This window comes from Ranitomeya imitator, chromosome 9, assembly GCF_032444005.1.
Source record: "Ranitomeya imitator isolate aRanImi1 chromosome 9, aRanImi1.pri, whole genome shotgun sequence".
Lineage (NCBI taxonomy): Eukaryota > Metazoa > Chordata > Amphibia > Anura > Dendrobatidae > Ranitomeya > Ranitomeya imitator.
In genome coordinates this window covers 104330121-104354420 of record NC_091290.1, presented here as the reverse complement: position 1 = coordinate 104354420, position 24300 = coordinate 104330121, and the positions used below count along the sequence as shown (strand labels likewise).

Here is a 24300-nt window from a genome sequence, read left to right as displayed (position 1 = left end):
CCAGAGCAATGATCGGGACACGCGGGATCTCAGATCCGAGGGTAGAGGGGCTGCCATCCCTCTGCCAGCTCCTGAAATGCGGTGAAAGAGTTTGATTGTGAAATACTGACCAAATATTCAATGTGTGAACGTTGCGTAACCTTAACTTGTGCCATGCCGTCATTAATTATGGTTAGGAAGAAGGAATTCTGTAGTGCAAAATATAAAACTGTTTCAATAGGTGTTTAAGAAAAAACAAAAACCCCTCGAACTGTTAGTTTTGAAATGTTAAAACTTATTACAGAAGACCCGTCCCCATAAACGTGTATTTTTTTACCTGGTCATTATGCTGCTGTAGTGATCTGGTGGAAAGCCTCAAAAGAACATGAAGACAGATTTAGGACAACATTATTTAGACCACGTAAAAATAATTATACATAAAAAATTACATATTCATGGCAAGCGACCGGTCCTAATAAGAGTTTTCATTGGCTTTTAATAATATAGATGTAATAGTCGAACACTGACGGCATCCAGGAGCAAAGCGGATACACGATTCTCTAGCACCAACACACACCACACAGAAACACGTCTTAATTTACAAAGACATTTATTAATCCACCAAAACCACTCAGACCCAAGAAAAAACATAAAATAAATCAGTCAAGAAATGTCTATAAAAAAAAAAAAAAAAAAAACAATTTAAAATGTTCATATTCTAGTCCAAATATACAGATTTTCAGCCCCGACATAATGATATTTGTTCCCCTGCGACCCCTGTACAGTATGATAAAGTGACGGCCATGGAGCAGATGGGAAAGTTATGGCTTCATATTTTTTAGTCTGATTTCCCTCTCCAGCTCAAATTGCCGATAATCTACTCGTTCCAGGAAGGCTTTCCTTTCAATGTATCTAGAACAAAAAAAACAAGAACAAACAAAACATTAGATGATAGAAATGCATCAAAAATCAGATTTGTATACGGTGTATAAACTGCGACTCTCCCTGATCTCAATCACTGGGGTTTCTGGTGGCTGCTCGGGGCAATCAGCTGTAATTTAAGGGAATTGCTAAGAACGAATGTTAAAGTCCCCCAGCAGCAGCATGAAGGACAAGAGACGTATTTAACTGGTGACATATATAATATAACGCTGGGAGCGTCACTCTGTCCAAAGCCTTTATAGACTGCGCAAGCGCCGGCGCAGTCTGGACCCCACAGAGTGACGCTCCCAGGAGATCGCGGTATGCGTAAACAATGAACGCACACCGCGATCTCCACCGGAGAGTCAGGGACGCGCCAGGAGGGTGAGTATATTCACCTGTCCCCCGTTCCAGCGCTGCGTGCGGCTCCGTCTTTCGGGTCCTCTGCTGTGACGTTCACAGTTCAGATGACGCGCTTAATGCGCGCCGCCCTGACTCAACAGTCACAGGCAGAGGACCTGGAAGAAGTGGCACGCAGCGCTGGATCAGGGCGAGGTGAATATAGCAAGTGTCGGGGGCCTGAGCTAGCGGCGATACCAGCACCTGACCCCCACAGCGCACCGGTGTTCCCGCCTGCTCAGGCCCCCCAGCGACGATAGGTGAGTATGGTATTATATATATATATATATATATATATATATATATATATATATATATATATATATATATATATATACATACTAGCTATTGAACCCGTTCTACGCCCGGGTGGCGAGCATTTATATTGGTATATGGTCTCCATCCTGGTATGTGCTGCTCCATCTTGCGCCCCCATCCTGTCATGTGCTGCTCCCATCCTGCGCCCCCATCCTGTCATGTGCTGCTCCCATCCTGCGCCTCCATTCTGTCATTTGCTGCTCCCATCCTGTCATTTGCTGCTCCCATCCTGCGCCCGTTCTGTCATTTGCTGCGGCCATCCTGCGCCCGTTCTGTCATGTGCTGCTCCCATCCTGCGCCCGTTCTGTCATGTGCTGCTGCCATCCTGCGCCCGTTCTGTCATGTGCTGCTGCCATCCTGCGCCCGTTCTGTCATGTGCTGCTGCCATCCTTCGCCCGTTCTGTCATGTGCTGCTGCCATCCTGCGCCCGTTCTGTCATGTGCTGCGGCCATCCTGCGCCCGTTCTGTCATGTGCTGCTCCCATCCTGCGCCTCCATTCTGTCATTTGCTGCTCCCATCCTGTCATTTGCTGCTCCCATCCTGCGCCCGTTCTGTCATTTGCTGCGGCCATCCTGCGCCCGTTCTGTCATGTGCTGCTGCCATCCTGCGCCCGTTCTGTCATGTGCTGCTGCCATCCTTCGCCCGTTCTGTCATGTGCTGCTGCCATCCTGCGCCCGTTCTGTCATGTGCTGCTGCCATCCTGCGCCCGTTCTGTCATGTGCTGCGGCCATCCTGCGCCCGTTCTGTCATGTGCTGCTGCCATCCTGCGCCCGTTCTGTCATGTGTTGCGGCCATCCTGCGCCCGTTCTGTCATGTGCTGCTGCCATCCTGCGCCCGTTCTGTCATGTGCTGCGGCCATCCTGCGCCCGTTCTGTCATGTGCTGCTCCCATCCTGCGCCTCCATTCTGTCATTTGCTGCTCCCATCCTGTCATTTGCTGCTCCCATCCTGCGCCCGTTCTGTCATTTGCTGCGGCCATCCTGCGCCCGTTCTGTCATGTGCTGCTGCCATCCTGCGCCCGTTCTGTCATGTGCTGCTGCCATCCTTCGCCCGTTCTGTCATGTGCTGCTGCCATCCTGCGCCCGTTCTGTCATGTGCTGCTGCCATCCTGCGCCCGTTCTGTCATGTGCTGCGGCCATCCTGCGCCCGTTCTGTCATGTGCTGCTGCCATCCTGCGCCCGTTCTGTCATGTGTTGCGGCCATCCTGCGCCCGTTCTGTCATGTGCTGCTGCCATCCTGCGCCCGTTCTGTCATGTGCTGCGGCCATCCTGCGCCCGTTCTGACATGTGCTGCTGCCATCCTGCGCCCGTTCTGTCATGTGCTGCTGCCATCCTGCGCCCGTTCTGTCATGTGTTGCGGCCATCCTGCGCCCGTTCTGTCATGTGCTGCTGCCATCCTGCGCCTCCATTCTGTCATTTGCTGCTCCCATCCTGTCATTTGCTGCTCCCATCCTGCGCCCGTTCTGTCATTTGCTGCGGCCATCCTGCGCCCGTTCTGTCATGTGCTGCTCCCATCCTGCGCCCGTTCTGTCATGTGCTGCTGCCATCCTGCGCCCGTTCTGTCATGTGCTGCTGCCATCCTGCGCCCGTTCTGTCATGTGCTGCTGCCATCCTTCGCCCGTTCTGTCATGTGCTGCTGCCATCCTGCGCCCGTTCTGTCATGTGCTGCTGCCATCCTGCGCCCGTTCTGTCATGTGCTGCTCCCATCCTGCGCCACCATTGTATTATATGCCCCCCGCTCCAGTGTGTATGCCCCCGAATGCTGCTGCCATATAAAAAAAAAAAAATACCATACTCACCTATCGTCCGGCTCCACTGCAGGTATGTCTTCAAGAAAATGGCGCCGGAAAGCGGGGACTGCGCAGGCGCCGATTCCAGCAGCAGGAATCGGCGCCTGCGCAGTCCGCGCTTTCCGGCGCCATTTTCTTGAAGACACACCTGCAGTGGAGCCGGAGTGTGTCTTCAAGAAAATGGCGCCGGAAAGCGCGGACTGCGCAGGCGCCGATTCCGGCAGCAGGAATCGGCGCCTGCGCAGTCTGCACCCTCCGGAGCCGGGAGCAGAGGAGCCGGGAGACGGAGCCGCAAGCAGCGCTGGAACCGGGAAAGGTGAGTATACTTACCCTCCCTCCTGGCGGTCCCTGACTCTCCGGTGGAGATCGCGGTATGCGTTCAGTGCTTACGCATACCGCGATCTCCCAGGAGCGTCGCTCTGTGAGGCCCAGACTGCGCCGGCGCTTGCGCAGTCTATAGAGGCTTCGGACAGAGTGACGCTCCCAGCGTTATATTATAGATATATATATATATATATATATATATATCGCGGCAGCATATGGGGCATACACTATGGAGCATCTTATGGGGGCCATCAACATTTATGGAGCAATGTACGGGGGCATATACTATGGAGCATCTTATGGGGGCCATCAACCATAATGGAGCAGTGTACGGGGGCATATACTATGGAGCATCTTATGGGGCCATCAACCATAATGGAGCAGTGTACGGGGCATATACTATGGAGCATCTTATGGGGGCCATAAACCTTTGTGGAGCAGTGTACCGGGCATATACTATGGAGCATCTTATGGGGGCCATAAACCTTTATGGAGCAGCGTATGGGGCATATGGATGGGAGCAGCAAATTACAGAACGGTGGCTGTTATGACCTGGTGGTCAGGACAATAATGGACCTAGTGGGTAAGAGCACACGGAATGACCTGATAGTTACTAATAATATAGGACGAGCTCTGAGACGTGGGAACTCTGCTGACCGCAATCCCTAATCCTACCACACACTAGAAATAGCCGTGGATTTCTCCTAACGCTCCCTATGCAACTCGACACAGCCTAAGAAACTAGCTAGCCCTAGAGATAGAAAAATAAAGCCTACCTTGCCTCAGAGAAATTCCCCAAAGGAAAAGGCAGCCCCCCACATATAATGACTGTGAGTAAAGATGAAAATTACAAACACAGAGATGAAATAGATTTAGCAAAGTGAGGCCCGATTAACTGAACAGAGAGGATAGGAAAGGTAACTTTGCGGTCAGCACAAAAAACTACAAAAAGACTACGCAGAGGGCGCAAAAAGACCCTCCGCACCGACTCACGGTGCGGAGGCGCTCCCTCTGCGTCCCAGAGCTTCCAGCAAGCAAGACAAAAATCAAAATAGCAAGCTGGACAGAAAAATAGCAAACCAGAGAAAAACAAGCAGGAACTTAGCTTCTGCTGGGAAGACAGGTCACAAGAACGATCCAGGAGAGAACTAGACCAATACTGGAACATTGACAGGTGGCATGGAGCAATGATCTAAGTGGAGTTAAATAGAGCAGCCAGCTAACGAATTAACCTCATCACCTGTGGAAGGAACCTCAGAAGCCGCAGCTCCACTCACAACCACCAGAGGAAGCCCATGGACAGAACCAGCCGAAGTACCATTCATGACCACAGGAGGGAGCTTGACAACAGAATTCACAACAGGTGGCGCAGGATGGGAGCAGCACATGACAGAATAGGGCAGCACATAACAGAACGAGGGGCGCAGGATGGGAGCAGCATATGACAGATCGGGGGTGCAGGATGGAAGAAGCACATGACAGAACGGGGGCGCAGGATGGACGCAGCACATGACAGAACGGGGGCGCAGGATGGAAGCAGCACATGACAGAACGGGGGCGCAGGATGGAAGCAGCACATGACAGAACGGGGGCGCAGGATGGGAGCAGCACATGACAGGATGGGGGCGCAGGATAGGAGCAGCAAATGACAGAATGGAGACGCAGGATGGGTGCAGCACATGTCAGAATAGAGGCGCAGTATGGGTGAGGTACATCACAGAATGGGGGCGCAGGATGGGTGCAGCACATGACAGGATGGGGCGCAGGATGGAGCAGCTCATGACAGGATGGGGACGCAGGATGGAACAGCTCATGACAGGATGGGGTCGCAGGATGGAGCAGCACATGATAGGATGGGGACGCAGGATGGAGCAGCTCATGACAAGATGGGGACACAGGATTGAGCAGCACATGACAGGATGGGGACGCAGGATGGAGTAGCACATACCATGATGGAGACCATATACCAATATAAATGCTCGCCACCCGGGCGTAGAACGGGTTCAATAGCTAGTTTAATATAAGGCCCCATATAATGTTACTCAATTTATCCGATCTCCACTTTGTCTGGCAGATATGCAAATCTAACATTCACACACCTTACTGAGAGGTCCAATGAAGGCATGGAAACAACTTCTCATAATGTCGACCACCATAGACTTATTTAGATGAAAAGTAAGAATTGTTCACATCCCACATACGCTATTTGTGTGCTGAGATGTAGCTTAAAGTCCTGGGTCTAAATGCAATAGGAGTAAGAGCTAAAATATTGCATTACTACATGTGTCTGTATATGTGGCACTGCGCTTCCCGGGGCACCAGGGCTTGGGTACGACTGATCCCTCGGGACACCTCCATCAGTATAAATATGGGCAGTGCAGTTGGACTTCCATATAACAACTTACTAGGTTGTCCGCCCCATTCGCCTGCAATCTATGCCAGCGACGTTTCATGAGCCGCTACTTAATATGACACGATAGCGATGTCTCTGGAAAGATTGCACATTTTGCTAATAAGCTCTCCGAGGCTTTAAGACTTTGCACAGAAAAAGAAAAATTTACATTTTCTGCTGCTTTCAAGCCCACAGTGCAGGACGGCCGTTCTCACAATGCTACGTGAATAATTAAGAGAAAATATGAAGTCCTTGTAGCGTCCGGGAGGCTTACATAAGAGGAATTAATGCCAAGAATACAGCTGTAACGTTCCCTCCAGCCGAGAAGAAACCAGCTACGACAAGAGCATGCAGAGTCAGGTCAGCACGCGGCACAGTGCTCAATGAAGGCGCCGTGCCAGCTGCTAACGCTGCACATCTAGTGCCAGGGGTGGACCTGCCTCCTCTGTGCCATTAGCACGCAGCTCTCGTTCTGCATGATTATTATTGGGGTCAACACAACATTGTACTTGGTCCTTGCAGAATTTAAAACCTATAAAAATCAGGTAGTCAAATTGTGAAAATCTAGTAAAACCAAACACTGTCAAGGTGCTTTCCTTCTTCCTGGTAGGTCCATGGGGTATACCAGATGGCCATTTCTGCCACCCAAAGGCTCCCAAGTTCTCATCTGCAGAGCTCAAACCATCTTCTTATAGATGCTGGCACTCTAGAGTTGTACTAGAGTTGTAGAGAAGGAACCTCACATCAGCAGTCGGATAATTCGGCGTGGTACATTATAGTCCCATTCCAGATGATCAGTATTTCCATACCATCGGGCACGACATTTAATGGCACAACAGTTGATCCACCTAGTCCACCTTTACACAAGTCTAGAGTCGTTCTGTGCAAAAGTAATGAGCATAGTGATAGGCCAGTTTATATACATTGTTTAGCCAGGACTGATTTAGTAGTAATAAAGTAGATGTTGGTCATGAAGTGGCCTTACACCGAGGGCTTCCTTTGCATTATACACAGTTGAACAAGCAGCTGAAGGGATACAGGTGAGCAGGGAGCTATCAGTCTGCATGGACCAGTCTTCCTCGGCTGCCATACGCAAGAGTTGGTACTAGGCTCATCCACGCAGAGGTCCAGGAGACAAAGAGCCTATCTGACCGCTCTGTACATTTTATAGTTTCTTTGAAAAAGGGGCAGATTTACTAATCCGCTCACATACAGGTAGTGTAAACTTAGCGTGATGTGCAATGAGCGCACGATCATAAAATATACAGCGGGGAAAATAAGTATTTGATACTCTTGTCAATTTTGCTAATTTTCCCTTTTACAAAGAATGGAGAGGTCTGTAATTTTTATAGTAGGTACACTTCAACTGTGAGAGACAGAATCATAAAAATAAACAGAAAATCACATTGTATGAATTTTACATAATTAATCTGCATTTTATTGCATGAAATAAGTATTTAATACAAAAAAACAGAACTTAGTATTTGGTACAAAAATCAGACGTTTCCTGTAGTTCTTAGCCAAGTTTGCACACACTGCAGCAGGGATTTTGATCCCCTTCTCCAGATCTTTCAGGTTTTGGGGCTGTCGCTTGACAACATTGAGTTTCAGCTCCCTCCAAAGATTTTCTATTGGGTTCAGGACTGGTGAGGCCACTCCAGGACCTTGAAATGCTACTTACGAAGCCACTCCATAGTTGCCCTGGCTGTGTTTTTTGGATCATTGCCATGCAGGAAAACCCAGCCACATCCCAGCTTTAATGCTCTTACTGAGGGCAGGAGGTTGTTGGCCAAAATCTTGTGATACACGACACCATCCATCCTCCCTTCAATACAGTGCAGTTGTCCTGTTCCCTTTGCAGAAAAGTAACCCCAACGTATGAAGTTCCCCCTACCATGCTTCACAGTTGGTACAGTGTTTCTGGCACTGTACTCATCCTTCTTCCTCCAAACATGGCGATTGGAGAAGATACCAAAAAGGTGTATTTTGGTCTTATCTGACCACATGACATTCCCCCTTGATTCCTCTGGATCATCCAGATGGTTATTGGCGAACTTTAAAAGGGCCTGGACATGTGCTGGTGTGAGTAGGGGGACGTTATGTGCCCTGCAGGATATTAATCCATGACGGAGTAGTGTGTTAGTAATGGTAATATTCGATACTGTTGTCCCAGCTCTCTTCAGGTCATAGACGAGGTACTCCCGTGAAGTTCTGTGCTGATTCCTGACCTTTCTCAGAATCATCCTTACCCCACAAGGCGAGATCTTGCATGGAGCCCCAGACTGAGGAAGATTGACAGTCATCTTGTGTTTCTTCCATTCTCTAATAATTGTGCCAATTGTTGCCTTCTCACAAACTGCTTGCCTATTGTCCTGTAGCCCATCCCAGTCTTGTGCAGGCCTACAATTTTGTCCCTGGTGTCCTTCGACAGCTCTTTGGTCTTGGCCATGTTGGAGAGGTGGAGTGTAATTGATCGAGTGTGTGGACAGATGTCTTTTGTTCAGGTATCACGTTCAAACAGGTGCAATTCAGACAGGTAATGAGTGCAGAGTAGGAGGGCTTCTTAAAGAAAAACTAACAGGTCTGTGAGGGACAAAATTCTTGCTGGTTGGTGATCAAATACTTATTTCATGCAATAAAATGCAATGTAATTATGTAAAAAAAAAAAATCATACAATGTGATTTCCTGGTTTTAATTTTTAGATTGTCTCTCACAGTTGAAGTGTACCAAGGATAAATATTACAGACCTCTCCGTTCTTTGTAGGAGGGAAAACGTGCAAAATTGGCAGTGTATCAAATACTTATTTTCCCCACTGTAAGTAAATCCTGTAGCACAAGTGTGATTTTATAGGTGTTAAGTCCCCAATATGAATTTCAGAATGGCTGAATTTCAGTATTGGGGGCGACAGACAAGAGTTAACGGATGGTGTTCTGACACTTTTTCCCAACAGAGGACCCATCTACAATACCAATACAATAATTTACTAAACTGATGAAATATCACTTCTGGAGCATCTTTTCTTAGATCTCATGCACTGTGCTGCTCCTCTATTACTATTCCTAAAAATGTATATATAAATCGACAACTGGGTGGTACCAATGGAGGGTGTGTCCAAAAATAGCATGTCATTGTCCAATCATTGCTCCCAGTGTCACTGTCAATTTCTTCATAAATTTTGCAGGGGAATAACAGAGGGACAGCACAAAGGTCTAACAAAATATGCTCCAAAATTGTTATATTGGGGGGGAACCCAAGTATTTACTGAAACAGACACGGCAGGAAGATTAACAGGTCTTCTATAAAGGAATTCTGTACTAATACAAAAATTTAACAGATTGAAGAAACATTAATATCACTAATAGGATACTAATGTCAAACATGAAGAATGACAATTCAACATTACCGACAATACGGAGTCAGTTTTGGTAAATGCTCTTATTGCACTGACAATTTTGGGCAAAGCATAATTTGTAACCATGTGAATAAAAGATTTCAGACCAGTCGTCCAAATTCACGAGCAACATAGATATGAAAATCAGCAATAAATTGCTTAAAGATCTGGATGAATACACTTTAGCAAGGTATAGCAAAATGTACATGGAATTTACTGAAAACATTTGTTCGAAAATACCCTTACCCATCTTTGCCCTTGTTATGATGAGCCAGTTCGTCTTCAATCCCTTCTTGCTCTTTAAACGATTCCCAATCCAGCTTAGATTTCTCCAATGTGCTTATCTTCTGTTTTTTAGAGCCTAGTTTCCCAAGTATGCTGCTCATTCCTACAGGCCTTTTCACACTGTAATGGCACAATGCAAATACATGAATCAGATATCCATCACCGTCATTCATTTATATACAACCCCAATGGTAAAACGTACAGAAAACAAGAATGAAATGGTTGGGAAATCACTCACAGCCGTAAAAACAAAGGACACAGATCAGAAGTTGGACGCTCGTTAACTTTTTCAAATGCGAAGAATGTCTAAATTAGAAATTGATGGCAGCCACACATCTAAAAAAAAAAAAATTGTGCCTGTGCCGTGTCCACCATTGGGTAGCAGCCATCTGTAAACGTCTGGGGAGCGAGGAGACAATTGCTGGAGTTTTGGGAGAGGAATGCTGTCCCGTTCTTGTCCAATCTCGGATTATCGCTGTTCCATTGGTCTTGTCCCTTGTGGAGATGGACCAGAATCTCTGAATATTTTGATATTATGAAATGGGGGTTGTGGGACATTCAAAATCTTCAATTGTATGTTAAGGAATAGTTTTCTGATATTATTCCATGATTTTAGACAAAGTTGTTCACAGATTGTTGATCTCTGACCTTCTTTGTCTCAGAGAGACTCTGCCTCTCTAAACATGCTATTTTTATACAGCTGCTTTTCATTAGTGCTATTGACTTTTCCAACTATTTTTTAAAGTGTAACCTTTGTTTGTCATAATCAATAGTACACGTACAAATGAGCAACTTTGTAATAAATCTTATCAGTGAAATCTGCTTCTTTCTCCAACATAATTGATTAGTCATTACCAAAACTCTCAATCCATAGGTAAAATCTATATTTCAGTGAAGACAGTGTTATATTACGGAGACAGGAGGTGACCCTTGCTACTGATACAATGCTATGTAGATAGGAGGGGGAGGAGCTAGAGGCAGAGCTCCTCCCCCTCTTATCTACATAGAAACAGTACCAGCTACCATCTCCTATCTTAGTAATGGGAAAGTCTGTCTTCACTGAATACAGATTTTACCAACGGATTGAGAATTTTGATAATAACTGATCAATTCTGTCGGAGAAAGAAGCAGATTTCACTAATGAGATGTATTAAAAAGTTGCTTATTTTCACGTGTACTATTGCTTGATGGATTAAAAATTAAAATGGCTACACTAACCTTGTCCCAACTTATTCGAGATGCGTTTCTACCATTTTTTTTTTTTAAATGAAATGGAAAAATGTCTAACTTTTACCTTCTGATCTGTGCTCTATGTTCTGTTGTGAATACAATAAGGATCTAAGAGATTAAAAAAATCATTGAATTCTTATTTTCTTTACATTATCACGTCCCAACTGCTTTTGGAATTGGGGTTGTATAATGCCCCCCCCCCCCCCCCACACACACAAAAACAGAGACCATGGAATTTTCACACTGGCTACTAGGACTTCTACAAGTCTCATACTGCCTGTTCTGTACAGATGATTTTTTAGCAGTCTCATTATTAACACAGAGGGGATTAAGAGACAACACTTCTATACACATTTTTGGAAGCCTTTATTGTCATTTTTACGGACATTTTTTCAAATACTTCATATAAATAATAATACAAAAAAACACAGACAAAAAATGCTGAAATAAATGCCTTGGCGTCTTCTTAGCTTTCCCAGTGACCTCTACAGTAAAGTACTGAAGATGATCAGGTCCAGAAAAATGGTCTGGTTATTTCTATTAACCACTTGGCATCTTTGAAATCCTGAAGTGTTTTAAACACGTTCAATAGCCTGAACATGGGAACAGCAGGTCACTTCCCCATAAATATTATTAGAAGTATTCTTTTAGTCGCTTTTCTTTAGGTACTTCGTAAATTCCATTTTGCTCATATGCTTGGCTGCTTTTCCATTAGTTCATATTATAGATAATTAACTGCAGGAAATCTTGTTAATAAATACATTTGGATAAGGAGGTCACATTCAGAGTAAAGCTGGAGGCGATTTTAAAGCTTTATAATTAAAAACTTGAAGACTCAGGAGTAATTGCACTTAAATGAGATGTATGCGAGTCAAGAAATATATTTTAAAACCTATTTTTTTTTTACTGTGTAGAGCTACAGTAATATACACAGCCTATACACAATATACACCGTCTTTGCACAAAAATAAAATCATCCTATTTTGAATTTCATAATACACTTCAACTTTCCTGCCCTGTGACGTACTATTACATCATACTGTGGGTGCATGCGGCAGGCCCAAGAGTCGAGCCCGCTCCACACAAGGTAGAAGCCAACTGTAATACACTGCCGGCATCTGTCTCTAACAGCAGCAACCGGAACGTGCACTGATCGCTGCCGTTATCCCCTTAAATCGTATTTTCAATCACAGAGAGTAGCAATTGATCCTGCCCAGGTGTTCATTCTGGGTGTCCATGGCCTCCCCACAACATGACCGCAGGGTTCTGATGTCCACCATGGCACCACTCCAGTGAAGAGGAGCCTGGTGCTAGTTGTCATTGATTAGTAGTATATATTGCTATTGCAGCACATGGTAACAGCAATCAAACGATCACAATTTTAAAGAGAAAAAAGGGGGAACGTTTTTTTAATATATAACGTTTAAATAATAACATATATAAATAATATTATACGGTATATATTATTTAAAAGAAACGCCACAACTGTGTCTACAACGACCAGATACTAGGATTATTTTTTTTTCTAGAGACAGTAAAAGATGAAGCAATCAACTAACTGCTTCACATTATTCATGCATGAAATTTGATGTCTCTCCTTCAGTATACCAACCACTATGCCCTACTTCTAGTTTTCATAGAAGACACTGGTTTCCATAGTGCCCCCCATTCATGTCACACATGGTTCCCAGATCCCCTCAAGCTCCTCACACCTGCATTCGACTGCCTGCTCCTCACACTGCCTTGCCAGCGAATCTTCAGACTGATCAGACCAATCAGAATGACCCAAGGCCTACATACACATTAGACTAAATGTAATAACCCTGCCGGCTTCACTGCATGGCTTCCCATCTCCCCTCTTACTCACCACTCTGGGCCATGCTGCGAGTTCTGTCCTGTGCCGGCTCCATGCTCTGGGCCTCATGTCCTTGCTTGCCGCCTACTTCCTGGCTGTATGCTTAGGGCGGCGGCCCCAGCACTTCCTGTTTCTTATAGAGACTGTGTGCACCTTCCTAAGGTGTCCCCTGCCAACTGCTAAGAGGCATCAGGTGCTTAAGGCATTCCCACCCCTAGGGGGATGCCTGAGCAACATACTTTCTCAGTTAGTGTCTTTCTACTGAGGTGCCAGGTCCTGTATTGCCGTGTCTCTCATTTCTGCCACCCAGGGGACTTCGTACCCTGGCCTGTACCTGTATCTGTCGTTTCTGCCTTCCCAGTGGGCAGCATACCCTGCTCTGAATCCTTGTTCTGGTACCTTATCACGTACCTGACCCTGTCTGAACTAACTCCTATACCTGTGACCATTTGTATCCCTGTCTGTTGCCTTTCCTGTCCCGCTGTGTTTCCTTGTGTTCACTCCTCCTGCTCTTTGCTCCACATCCTGCGGCTCTGCTCTTTGCTACAGTAATATACACAGCCTGCGGCTCTGCTCTTTGCCACAGTAATATATACAGCCTATACATAATATACACTGTTTTTGCACAAAAAAACCCACATCAACCAATCCTGAGGCTCTGCTCTTTGTTCCGCGTCCTGCGGCTCTGCAGTTCCTGTCCCGTTAGTCTGTACTGGCTCCTAACAGTTCCTGTCCCTCCAGTCTCAACTGGTTCCTATCTGTTCCCTACTCGTACATGCCTGCCTGCCAATAGTGCCCGCCTGCCTGCCAAGAGTGCCAGCCGTGCCCACCTGCCTGCCAAGAGTGCCCGCCTACCAAGAGTGCCAGCCAAGCCCGGCGCCCGGAAGAAGCCAGCGGTGAAACGCGCGTTGGGGTGGGGAGATGCCACATTTACTCTCAGGTAATACACCCACATACAGATTTTGCAAGTCTGGTCCATTATTTGTCTATCACGCTTCACTAGCAGTTTCACTTACTTTATTTTTGTATTTGGGGTGTAATTAGTACCATATATGCTGCTATAGACTGTTGTGGGATATGATGTATGTTCCAGAGTTGTATTAGTACTTTGCATTTGTGCATTCATTATAATTGGACTGGCGTCTCATGGTGAGACATTCTTTTATTGTAGTATGATCTTTTCATTTATATTAATAAATGTTGTATTTTATACCAACTGGAACTCTTTTTAGCCTGTCGATTATTATCTCCAGATTTGAGGTTATATGTTGATAAAAGTGCCAGCTCCATATGAATTTTTGGTTTTGCTAATATCTTTTTTTTTGCAAATTGTATTATCACAATCAGCCTGAAGATTTTCCATTAGTGGACTCCAGATTACTTGAGGCAATTTTCCATGGATTCTGGACTCGTGAAATACTGGCGCTGGCTGCAAAAACTGCACTGTTCTATTTAATATTAAGACCTTGAAAATGTTTTGGCTAAAGCGGACAAGCAGCAGAAGACAGGCTTCTAAACTTCACGCTCTCTTGTGCGGCTCATCTGCTTTCACCTCTGCTGATGTGGTGTCATTTCAGGCAAGCTTCGCAAAATGCAATGAATGATAATGAGACCGTTCTCCCCGCAATGCAACACTGCACTGCCCTCCATAATATCCATGGATTGTACTTGCCCTTGATCCACGCTTGAAAATAACATTTTTATTGCGGTGGCTGAACGCTACTGGCGCATACTTAATACCATCTCAGATGAAGGAAAACAACTGAAGCAAACAAAAAAAATAAACGCACACAGGACAAATAATATTTCTGAAGCCTGAAATATACGGAAATGGAAATAAATAGAGGATTGTGTTTCATTACGAGATGAACAGCAAGTGGATTCTGCATTGGTTTGTTTCGGAGACTGTTACCACTGCAGACGTGATCAGTACGATGTAACTGCAGGGTCTTAAGACGCATCGCTAACCGCGGTGCCGAAATAACACAGGGAGTGACTAGTGTGTCCCCCAATAGGAGGGGCAGTCTCCACTGTATCCAGCTAATACCGTATGGCCAGAAGGATGGGGACATCTCTCCAGATTTATGGGTTTACGTTACACAAGATCACCCTGCCAAGCAAGGTGCCGCGGGACTCTGGAGCAGTGTGAACGAGTTCTTTGGAGGGATGTAACATCTGCCATTTCATGGGTAAATCTAGGGTGGGAGGATGCACAGATGCCTCCTGCCAGGTATAGTGGCCATTATAAAACATACGGTGGAGAGGGGTAAGTGGCAGAGGACTGTCATTCAGGGATTGGGATCAGCTACTAAATTTCCAAAAAAAGGTGCAATGAGAACGCCGATATTAGGGAACGCTGTGACACTCATCTTTTTTTTATCCTTGCATTACAAGAGAAATAATCATCTTTCTGTCAATGTAGCCATGAGCGTTTATTTTTGTTTTGCAGGACAGGATGTATTTTTGGTAGTTTTGTGTTAAAGCACCACTTCAGCGTTTTTGTTTCTGGAGTGGTGCTTTCAACTTAAGGCCCCTGTCTTAAACTCATGTTCTGGTGTCTTCCCCCGTTTTTTGGAGCCGCTCTGGTCCCGTGTCACCATCTTGTGACAGTATATTCTCACTGGCCAGAAGTTGCGTCACAGTATCTCAATACAAGTCTCTAAGGGTATGTGTCCACGTTCAGGATTGCATCAGGATTTGGTCAGGATTTTATGCAGGTAAAATCCTGACCGAATCTGCACCTGAGGTCACTGGCAGGTCACCTGCGCTGTCCTTGCGTTGTTTCTGCAATGTAAGGACATGCTGCCTTTTTAAAAGACGTGCCGCATGTGCGTTTTTGCAGGTATGCCGCATGCGTCTTTTAATGCATAGTGGAGACGGGATTTCATGAAATCCCCTCCACTATGCTGTAACATCTGGATGCTGCGGCTCAACGCAGCGTAAAAAACGCAGCGTTTCCTGAACGTGGAAACATAGCCTTATGTGGAGGCACAGAGGGGGCACTGTTATGTGGAGGTACAGAGGGGGCACTGTTATGTGGAGGCACAGAGGGAGCACTGTTATGTGGAGGTACAGAGGGGGCACTGTTATGTGGAGGTACAGAGGGAGCACTGTTATGTGGAGGAACAGAGGGGGCACTGTTATGTGTAGGAACAGAGGGGGCACTGTTATGTGGAGGAACAGAGGGGGCACTTATGTGGAGGCACAGAGAGAGCACTGTTATGTGGAGGCACAGAGGGAGCACCGTTATGTGGAGGTACAGAGGGAGCACTGTTATGTGGAGGCACAAAGGGAGCACTGTTATGTGGAGGCACAGAGGGGGCACTGTTATGTGTAGGAACAGAGGGGGCACTGTTATGTGGAGGCACAGAGGGAGCACAGTTATGTGGAGGCACAGAGGGAGCACTGTTATGTGGAGGCACAGAGGGAGCACCGTTATGTGGAGGCACAGAGGGAGCACCGTTATGTGGAGGCACAGAGGGAGCACCGTTATGTGGAGGCACAGAGGGAGCACCGTTATGTGGAGGCACAGAGGGAGCACAGTTATGTGGAGGCACAGAGGGAGCACAGTTATGTGGAGGCACAGAGGGAGCACAGTTATGTGGAGGCACAGAGGGAGCATTGTTATGTGGAGGCACAGAGGGAGCACTGTTATGTAGAGGCACAGAGGGAGCACCGTTATGTGGAGGTACAAAGGGAGCACTGTTATGTGGAGGCACAGAGGGAGCACTGTTATGTGGAGGCACAGAGGGAGCACTGTAATGTGGAGGTACAGAGGGAGCACTGTTATGTGGAGGCACAGAGGGAGCACAGTTATGTGGAGGCACAGAGGGAGCACTGTTATGTGGAGGCACAGAGGGAGCACCGTTATGTGGAGGCACAGAGGGAGCACCGTTATGTGGAGGCACAGAGGGAGCACCGTTATGTGGAGGCACAGAGGGAGCACAGTTATGTGGAGGCACAGAGGGAGCACAGTTATGTGGAGGCACAGAGGGAGCACAGTTATGTGGAGGCACAAAGGGAGCATTGTTATGTAGAGGCACAGAGGGAGCACTGTAAGGGTATGTGTCCACCTTCAGGATTACATCAGGATTTGGTCAGGATTTTATGCAGGTAAAATTCTGACCAAATCTGCACCTGAGGTCACTGGCAGGTCACCTGCGCTGTCCTTGCGTTGTTTCTGCAATGTAAGGACATGCTGCGTTCTTAAAAGACGCGCCGCATGTGCGTTTTCGCGGGTATGCCGCATTCGTCTTTTAATGCATAGTGGAGACGGGATTTCTTGAAATCCCATCCACTATGCTGTAACATCTGGACGCTGCGTTTTTTTACGCTGCGGCTCAACGCAGCGTTTCCTGAACGTGGAAATATACCATCTGAATGAGGCCATAATGAAACTCTCATATATGTAGTGAAGAGTCACCTTTGGGTCGCCAAGCAAACAGTGGATTAGCCACTGATGGATTTGTGTGAGGACTACCAGTCTACAGTGGTACCATTTGGGAGTACATGACTCTTTGATGACTTTTTACTTAAAGGGGCTTATTTTGGTAGGCAGAACAAAGAAAAACAAAAATAGTTGCATCTTTTAATATAATATTCATAATAAATAATGTGCTAATACTTCAATATGGGTTGTTACGGATGCAACAATACTAATTTTGTTGTTTTTTTTACCCACAATTATTAAAATAGCCATTTGTCATTTTTTTTTTTCATTTGGAGGTTTTTCTTTATACTTCATCTTTTTTTCCATTTTTTTTCCTACGACATTTAAAGAGGATGTCCAGGATTAAACAAATGATGTCATATCGGTGGAGGTCCAACAGATCTCTAATTGATCACCTATCTTATGGGTAGGACATGAAAGTAAGACTCCGGCTCATCTGTTGGGGCTCTGGCAGAACAGCAGCCGTGTACGTTGTAGGGAAGCTGCCGATGACTACACTTTATCTTCAATGAAAGAGCATGGCTGCTGTGTTTCGCCCCATACATTATTTCTATCTGGCTACTGCCGAAGTAGATTTCAGCCGATTGGAGAGGGTACCGATTGCTGGACCCAATCTCAGGGTAACTAAACATTTTAAAAAATATTCTTTAGGCTTTTTAATGGCCTCCAGACTTAGGACCTTGACCCCAACAAATCACTAAAAAGACTCTTAATAAGTGCACAGCTTGAGAGACAGGAACTCCCAGCTGCTGCCCGAAACAGGTTGGAGAACAACTATGAAAAAGTAACTTTTTATTGAATCTGATCTATTCTTTGAGAGTTTCTGCCTCCGAAGCTGCAGAGGTCTGGTGATGTTTGGGGTCTCAGGACCCGGACCCCACTGATCTGTATTTTTAAGTCTTGGAAAACAAATGTAAAAGTCCCACAAGGGGCCTTGGGCGTACAATCCTTTGGTTACATGGTACACCGTGCTACGGATGCAGTGCAGTGCATTATTCCTGGCTGGCAGCCTAGTGTGCCCTAATGAGCTCCTCATGGGTGGAAAGACAAGCGCAGACTATCGCGAGCAGGACGGCATTTTGGTTTGGAGACGCTTTAATGCTGATGAAAGGCCTGAAGGAACCATATAAGAAATGGCACAATATTTTTTAATGGTACTTTATTAATGCCATTTGTAGTAATAGGAAAACCTACAATTCTATACATATGCAGAGAAGATTAAATGCTCCATTGAAATGAAAAGTGAACCACTAAACTTTTAAGGCAGGGCTCCCCAACCTGTAGCTCGGGAGCCACATGTGGCTCGCGGCCCCATTAATTGTGGCTCGCGACTGCCTGCCAGCTTGATGCATTAGGTCCAGGTTTATCAAACAGGTATGAAGACCACATCTCAAAATGGTGAATTCTATGAGCAGCCCTGCACAGACTTGCAGATCTGGATGCACATTTACTGGTCTTGGGGGTTAAGGGATGTTTTAGGTATGGTACGCTGGAGGTTTGTACTACCTGTTAGAGGAGGTGCTCAAAGCTGGATGTGACAGTGTGTTGGGAGAATACTGAATGGGGGTATTGTGGGAACCCCTGGATCTCAGTGTACTGCTCTGGAGTGATTTCTGTGGAAAAGCTTTGGTTATCATTGTACCTGTAATGGGGGCTTTGGTTGACACTACTTTGAAGGGGGTGGGAGCTGGATGTGGCTCGTGACCCTCTCTCTAAGCTGAAAGTGGCTCTCAAGGTCAGAAAGGTTGGGGACCACTGGAAATGAATAAGAGCCCAAAGTAAATAATGGTGGAAGTTACCCTTTACCTGTACTGTCGCCATTACAGTAACGAGCTCCGATAAATGCAGCCGGTTTGCTAATACCAGGATTTCTTATTGGTACCTGCTTGCTTGTGAAACACTACATCAGCTCAGAGACGAGTCTATGTAGGTCAGTGTGAGTGGCACTGGGTACATGGGCATGACTCAACCTGGACATTCACCTCCTGTCCTGAATTACGAACATGCAAATACCCTGACGGACGGCGAGTCATGAGAAAGGCTGTCTCCAGACTCTGCATGCCTGCAATCACCAAGGTTTCCTAAAGGTTATAGACGGAGCAGCGTGATGACAGATTGCTGGTGACAGGACGTTGTTTATTGTCAGTGCACAAGTGGAGAGGCCCCGGGCTGATGGAGATGCTGCGAGACTGCTCTGATGAGCTGTGATGGAGCCCTGGATCTTACCTCCTGCCAGCAGGGCATTCAGCTGTATGCCCAGCGCTCGGGTCAGTGCAGGGTCAGGTTACAACATGCAATTTCATTTCATTCACTGCGATTTTATCTCATAGACCCCTTGACTGATCCTTATTTTCCTTCATGTGCATACAGAAAGGCTGACACATCACGAAGATCAATTACTAGATAGTGGAAAGCATTTGCTGATCTGCTTAGGCTTGTTTATGTGGGGATCACATATATGTTGTATGTCTATATATAGTTTACACATGTATGCTTTGTAGATATTCCAAAATCAACAGAAATCTGGGTTTCTCACCAATGCTAGAGTGCTGAGTTTTTGGCTATTTCTATGCCTGACTTTTTAAGACATGGTTGGATGGTTAGTAGTGGGACCGGTCTCTCCCTTTTTATCCAGAATATGTTTTGTGTAAGTTTCAGATAAAGCTGCAGATCGAATTCATTTAGTATAAAAAGTCACTTGGAGTTTAGGTCATAGAGGTGAGTAAGGCAAGTGGACTTGCTGTGGATGTCTTATCCACTGAATAAGAAAGCGGTCGATAGTCTGACCACAGATAGGTGAGTATTTTGCATTGTGATGGACTTGCTTTCCTGTTTAGATTGATGATAAAGCTAGCTGCAAACAGTTTTGACCCTATTTCACTGTCGTGGAGTGACAGTCCTTGGCGTGCCAAATATCTAGCCCACAAGATGGAGGATCCCATGAGCTAACTGAATCCCCAAGATGTCACAGTATGCATACAGAAGATTAACAATACTAAAATAATCCTCTAAAAATTGGGTTCACATATCTGTGTCCTCGTTCATGACTCAGCCTTTGCCTTACACCTAAATCCCAGATCCCATTCAGATGTGTCTTGAACAGAGTGCTTAACGTAAAGGGGTGTTCTCAAGTTTGAATGTTATCAGGTAATGGTAAAACTCTTTAGCCATAATTCCAAAAACTATGATTGGTACACAGCCAACACTACACATCACCAAAACAACACCATACCCACAGTGAAGCATGGTGGAAGCTGCATTATGCTTTGGAGCTGATTTTTGGCAGCTGGAACTGGGGTATTAGTCAAAAAGGAGTGAATTATGAACAATTGCAAATAGTCAACTTTGCAACAAAACCTTCAGGCCTCTGGTAAACAGCTGAAAATGAAGAGGACTTTTACCTTTCAGCATGACAATAACCCTAAGCATACCTCCAAATGGGACCGATGGGAGTCTAAGAGTTTGGACCCCCATCAAATCGGAAATTTTTTTTTAAACAACAGCAAAGTCTTGCACTCAGTTTTTGTTATTTAACCAGTTCAGGATCATTTTCCACCATTCCTGACCAGGCACATTTGCTTTTAACCGCTCTAAATTTTCTTGTTAAAATATTAAAATAAATTATTGCTTTTCTCACGATACATGGGGCTTAATGTTTAGATTTTTAAAATTTTTTTAGTTGGATTCAGGTGGAAATTTTAAAGAAAAATGAGATAGAAGTGTCTAGGTTTCACTTTTTTTTATGCAACCACAAAAGGACTGCTAAAAACCACAAACGAACCAGGAGGTCATCAACACCATGATCCAGTTCTGGGAGGAGATTCTACTGGACACCAGCCTCCATCTCATCGGGAGCATGGACAGATGTTTTTGGGGGGGCATACAGGCACGTGGGAGTCACACACTACTGAGTCACTTTAGGAGTTACCGTTATGAAACGCAAATTGGATCTGACTATAATGTCACTTTATTTCCTTTGAATTTCAGGGTGATCGAATTTCCACCAGTAATAGGAAGCCATTTCTGAGCAATCTATATATGTACTACAAAGGTTGTCCACCACTCTTGACAACCCCGTCTCAATCCGTAGGCGAGTATAAATATTATTTAACAGGGGGCATACATATGGGGTGTGGACATCCCCTTTAAAGAAATACCTAAAAATTATGCCGCACTCATGTAAATCAAGAAGGCTGTGCATTTATATTCACATGTGTATTCCTGGCCTTACGTTCCCCATCTGCAGTATGCACAGACCCGATATCCTTGTAGAGCACTACTTTCCTTAATTGCACCCCGTGTGCAGTTCTGCATTAATTGAGGACGGTTTTACTTTTCTTTTTTACATTTTTACATTCATTATCCTGATAGCATGATCTCATTGTAATCAGCATCATAAAACAACTCCAGCCCATTGGAAAGTATTATGAAGATGAGGCGTCAAGACTGTCAGTGGATTAGTTTACAGGGGGTGGTGGGAGACAAGTACTGGACAAGCCAGGGTGTAAAGCTCATCGGTGAATGTATTATTCATTATATCATTTAATGATGGCTTGTACATCCTTAAAGATTAATGCTGGCTGCAGAGCACTTCATTAAGCCAACCTCAGGCTGTAATGTGCTGTCATTGCAAACTATGTGGTTTTCTTTTGTGCCCGTTAATCAGTTCTGCCATTGAGCGCAAGTAAACAGCTTAACCATTTGTTCATATGACGGCCGAGGAAAATACAAGGTTTTATGATGCAGAGGCAGAGCGTGCAGCAGCTACGGGTCAGCAGAGGCAGAGCGTGCAGCAGCTACGGGTCAGCAGAGGCAGAGCGTGCAGCAGCTACGGGTCAGCAGAGGCAGAGCGTGCAGCAGCTACGGGTCAGCAGAGACAGACCGTGCAGCAGCTACGGGTCAGCAGAGGCAGACCGTGCAGCAGCTACGGGTCAGCAGAGGCAGACCGTGCAGCAGCTACGGATCAGCAGAGGCAGACCGTGCAGCAGCTACGGGTCAGCAGAGGCAGACCGTGCAGAAGCTACGGGTCAGCAGAGGCAGACCGTGCAGCAGCTACGGGTCAGCAGAGGCAGACCGTGCAGCAGCTACGGGTCAGCAGAGGCAGACCGTGCAGCAGCTACGGGTCAGCAGAGGCAGACCGTGCAGCAGCTACTGGACAGCAGAGGCAGACCGTGCAGCAGCTACGGGACAGCAGAGGCAGACCGTGCAGCAGCTACGGGTCAGCAGAGGCAGACCGTGCAGCAGCTACGGGACAGCAGAGGCAGACCGTGCAGCAGCTACGGGACAGCAGAGGCAGGCCGTGCAGCAGCTACGGGACAGCAGAGGCAGACCGTGCAGCAGCTACGGGACAGCAGAGGCAGACCGTGCAGCAGCTACGGGACAGCAGAGGCAGACCGTGCAGCAGCTACGGGACAGCAGAGGCAGGCCGTGCAGCAGCTACGGGACAGCAGAGGCAGACCGTGCAGCAGCTACGGGACAGCAGAGGCAGGCCGTGCAGCAGCTACGGGTCAGCAGAGGCAGACCATGCAGCAGCTACAAGTCCTTAGGGCACAGGGATCCATTTTTCGGACGTGCTCATATTTGAATGGGTGTCCAAAATTTGCAATGTGGTTTTTACAAATGATACAAATACTAAAAGACAATGAAGTGAAACATTTTCTTTAGTTATCTAGATGTCTATTTTCAGTACGCCAGGAGGAATAGACTGTTTAGCTAGATGTTGACTCTTGAATTTGATTGTTTGTTCTTTGGTTGGTCAAGGAGCGCAAAAAGAAGGAAGGCACCACCAAAAAGACAAACCCTAAATGATGAATGGGATCACCTGCAGCATGTTAATTGAGCAATATGAAAAACAAACCTCACAGGTTTGACGGTCTGTTTTCTCTGGATCCACAATTTCTTTGCCATTACCCAATAGGCATCATTGAAACTTTTCATTAGGGTCTCATCATCCTGGGCATTTTAAGTCCTCTTTGCCTTAATGGTAACATTGACATGGTTTGATCCTCTCTCCCCTATTGCACTATTACGTGTTATAGGATCTATATATGTATTTTTGCTCAAGTTTATTCAGCTGTTCTAATATAGGCGCTGTTTATTTTTCTTATATATTTTGTCTCTTTTCTACATGGTGCTGTGAATTTAGACCCATCATATGCTGGGTATATTGGGCTTCTTTAATGCATACTTACGCTTTACTTAAACCAATTTACTAATCTAAGTGTCCAATACTGATCAGTGTGCACATATTCATAATTGGGGCGACGCAGAATTCGTGAACAGTTTTTTGGAGGAGTGTTACTGCCGTATTATGGGCATGACGTGTTCTTACCAGTTTTTGTTTTTAAATGTTTTTAATATTTTTTGTTTGCATTATTGACTACTAAATAAAACCTTTTTCGTTTACCTTTAACCCCCAGAGCTTTTTTCGGTTTTGCATTTTCGTTTTTCGCTCCCCTTCTTTCCAGAGCCATAACTTTTTTATTTTTCCATCAATGTGGCCATGTGAGGGCTTATTTTTTGTGGGACAAGTTGTACTTTTGAATGATATCATTGGTTTTACCATGTCGTGTAACAGAAAATGGGGAAAACAATTTCAAGTGCAATGAAATTGAAAAAAAAAGTGCAATCCCACACTGGGTTTTTGGTTGGCTTTTTTGCTAGGTTCACTAAATGCAAAACTGACCTGACATTATGATTCTCCAGGTCATTACGTGTTCATAGACACCAAACATGTCTAGGGTCTCTTATGTAAGTGGTAAACAAATTCCAAAGTTTGCTAAAAAAAAAACCCCAATTTATTTATTGATAGATCGGGCGATTCTGAACGCAACAATACCAAATATGTGTAGGTGTGATTTTTTTTTATTGCTTTATTTTGATTGGGGTGAAAGGAGGGTGATTTGAACCTTTATACTTTCTTTTTATATTTTTAAACATTTTTTTTTTAATTTTGGCCTGCTTCAA

General features: G+C 45.5%; 1 protein-coding gene across 1 annotated transcript in view; it reads right to left on the bottom strand.

Annotated features, from left to right (window-relative positions):
* Positions 1-572: 572 nt before the first annotated feature.
* Positions 573-24300, bottom strand: part of CFDP1 (craniofacial development protein 1) — a 59780-nt gene continuing 36052 nt past the window's right edge. The window contains exons 6-7 of the mRNA XM_069740471.1: positions 9761-9919; positions 573-891 (exon numbers count right to left, since the gene is read on the bottom strand). Of these exons, the coding sequence (XP_069596572.1) occupies positions 801-891; positions 9761-9919 (250 nt within the window). The 3' untranslated portion in view covers positions 573-800. The remainder of the gene's footprint in view (positions 892-9760; positions 9920-24300) is intronic.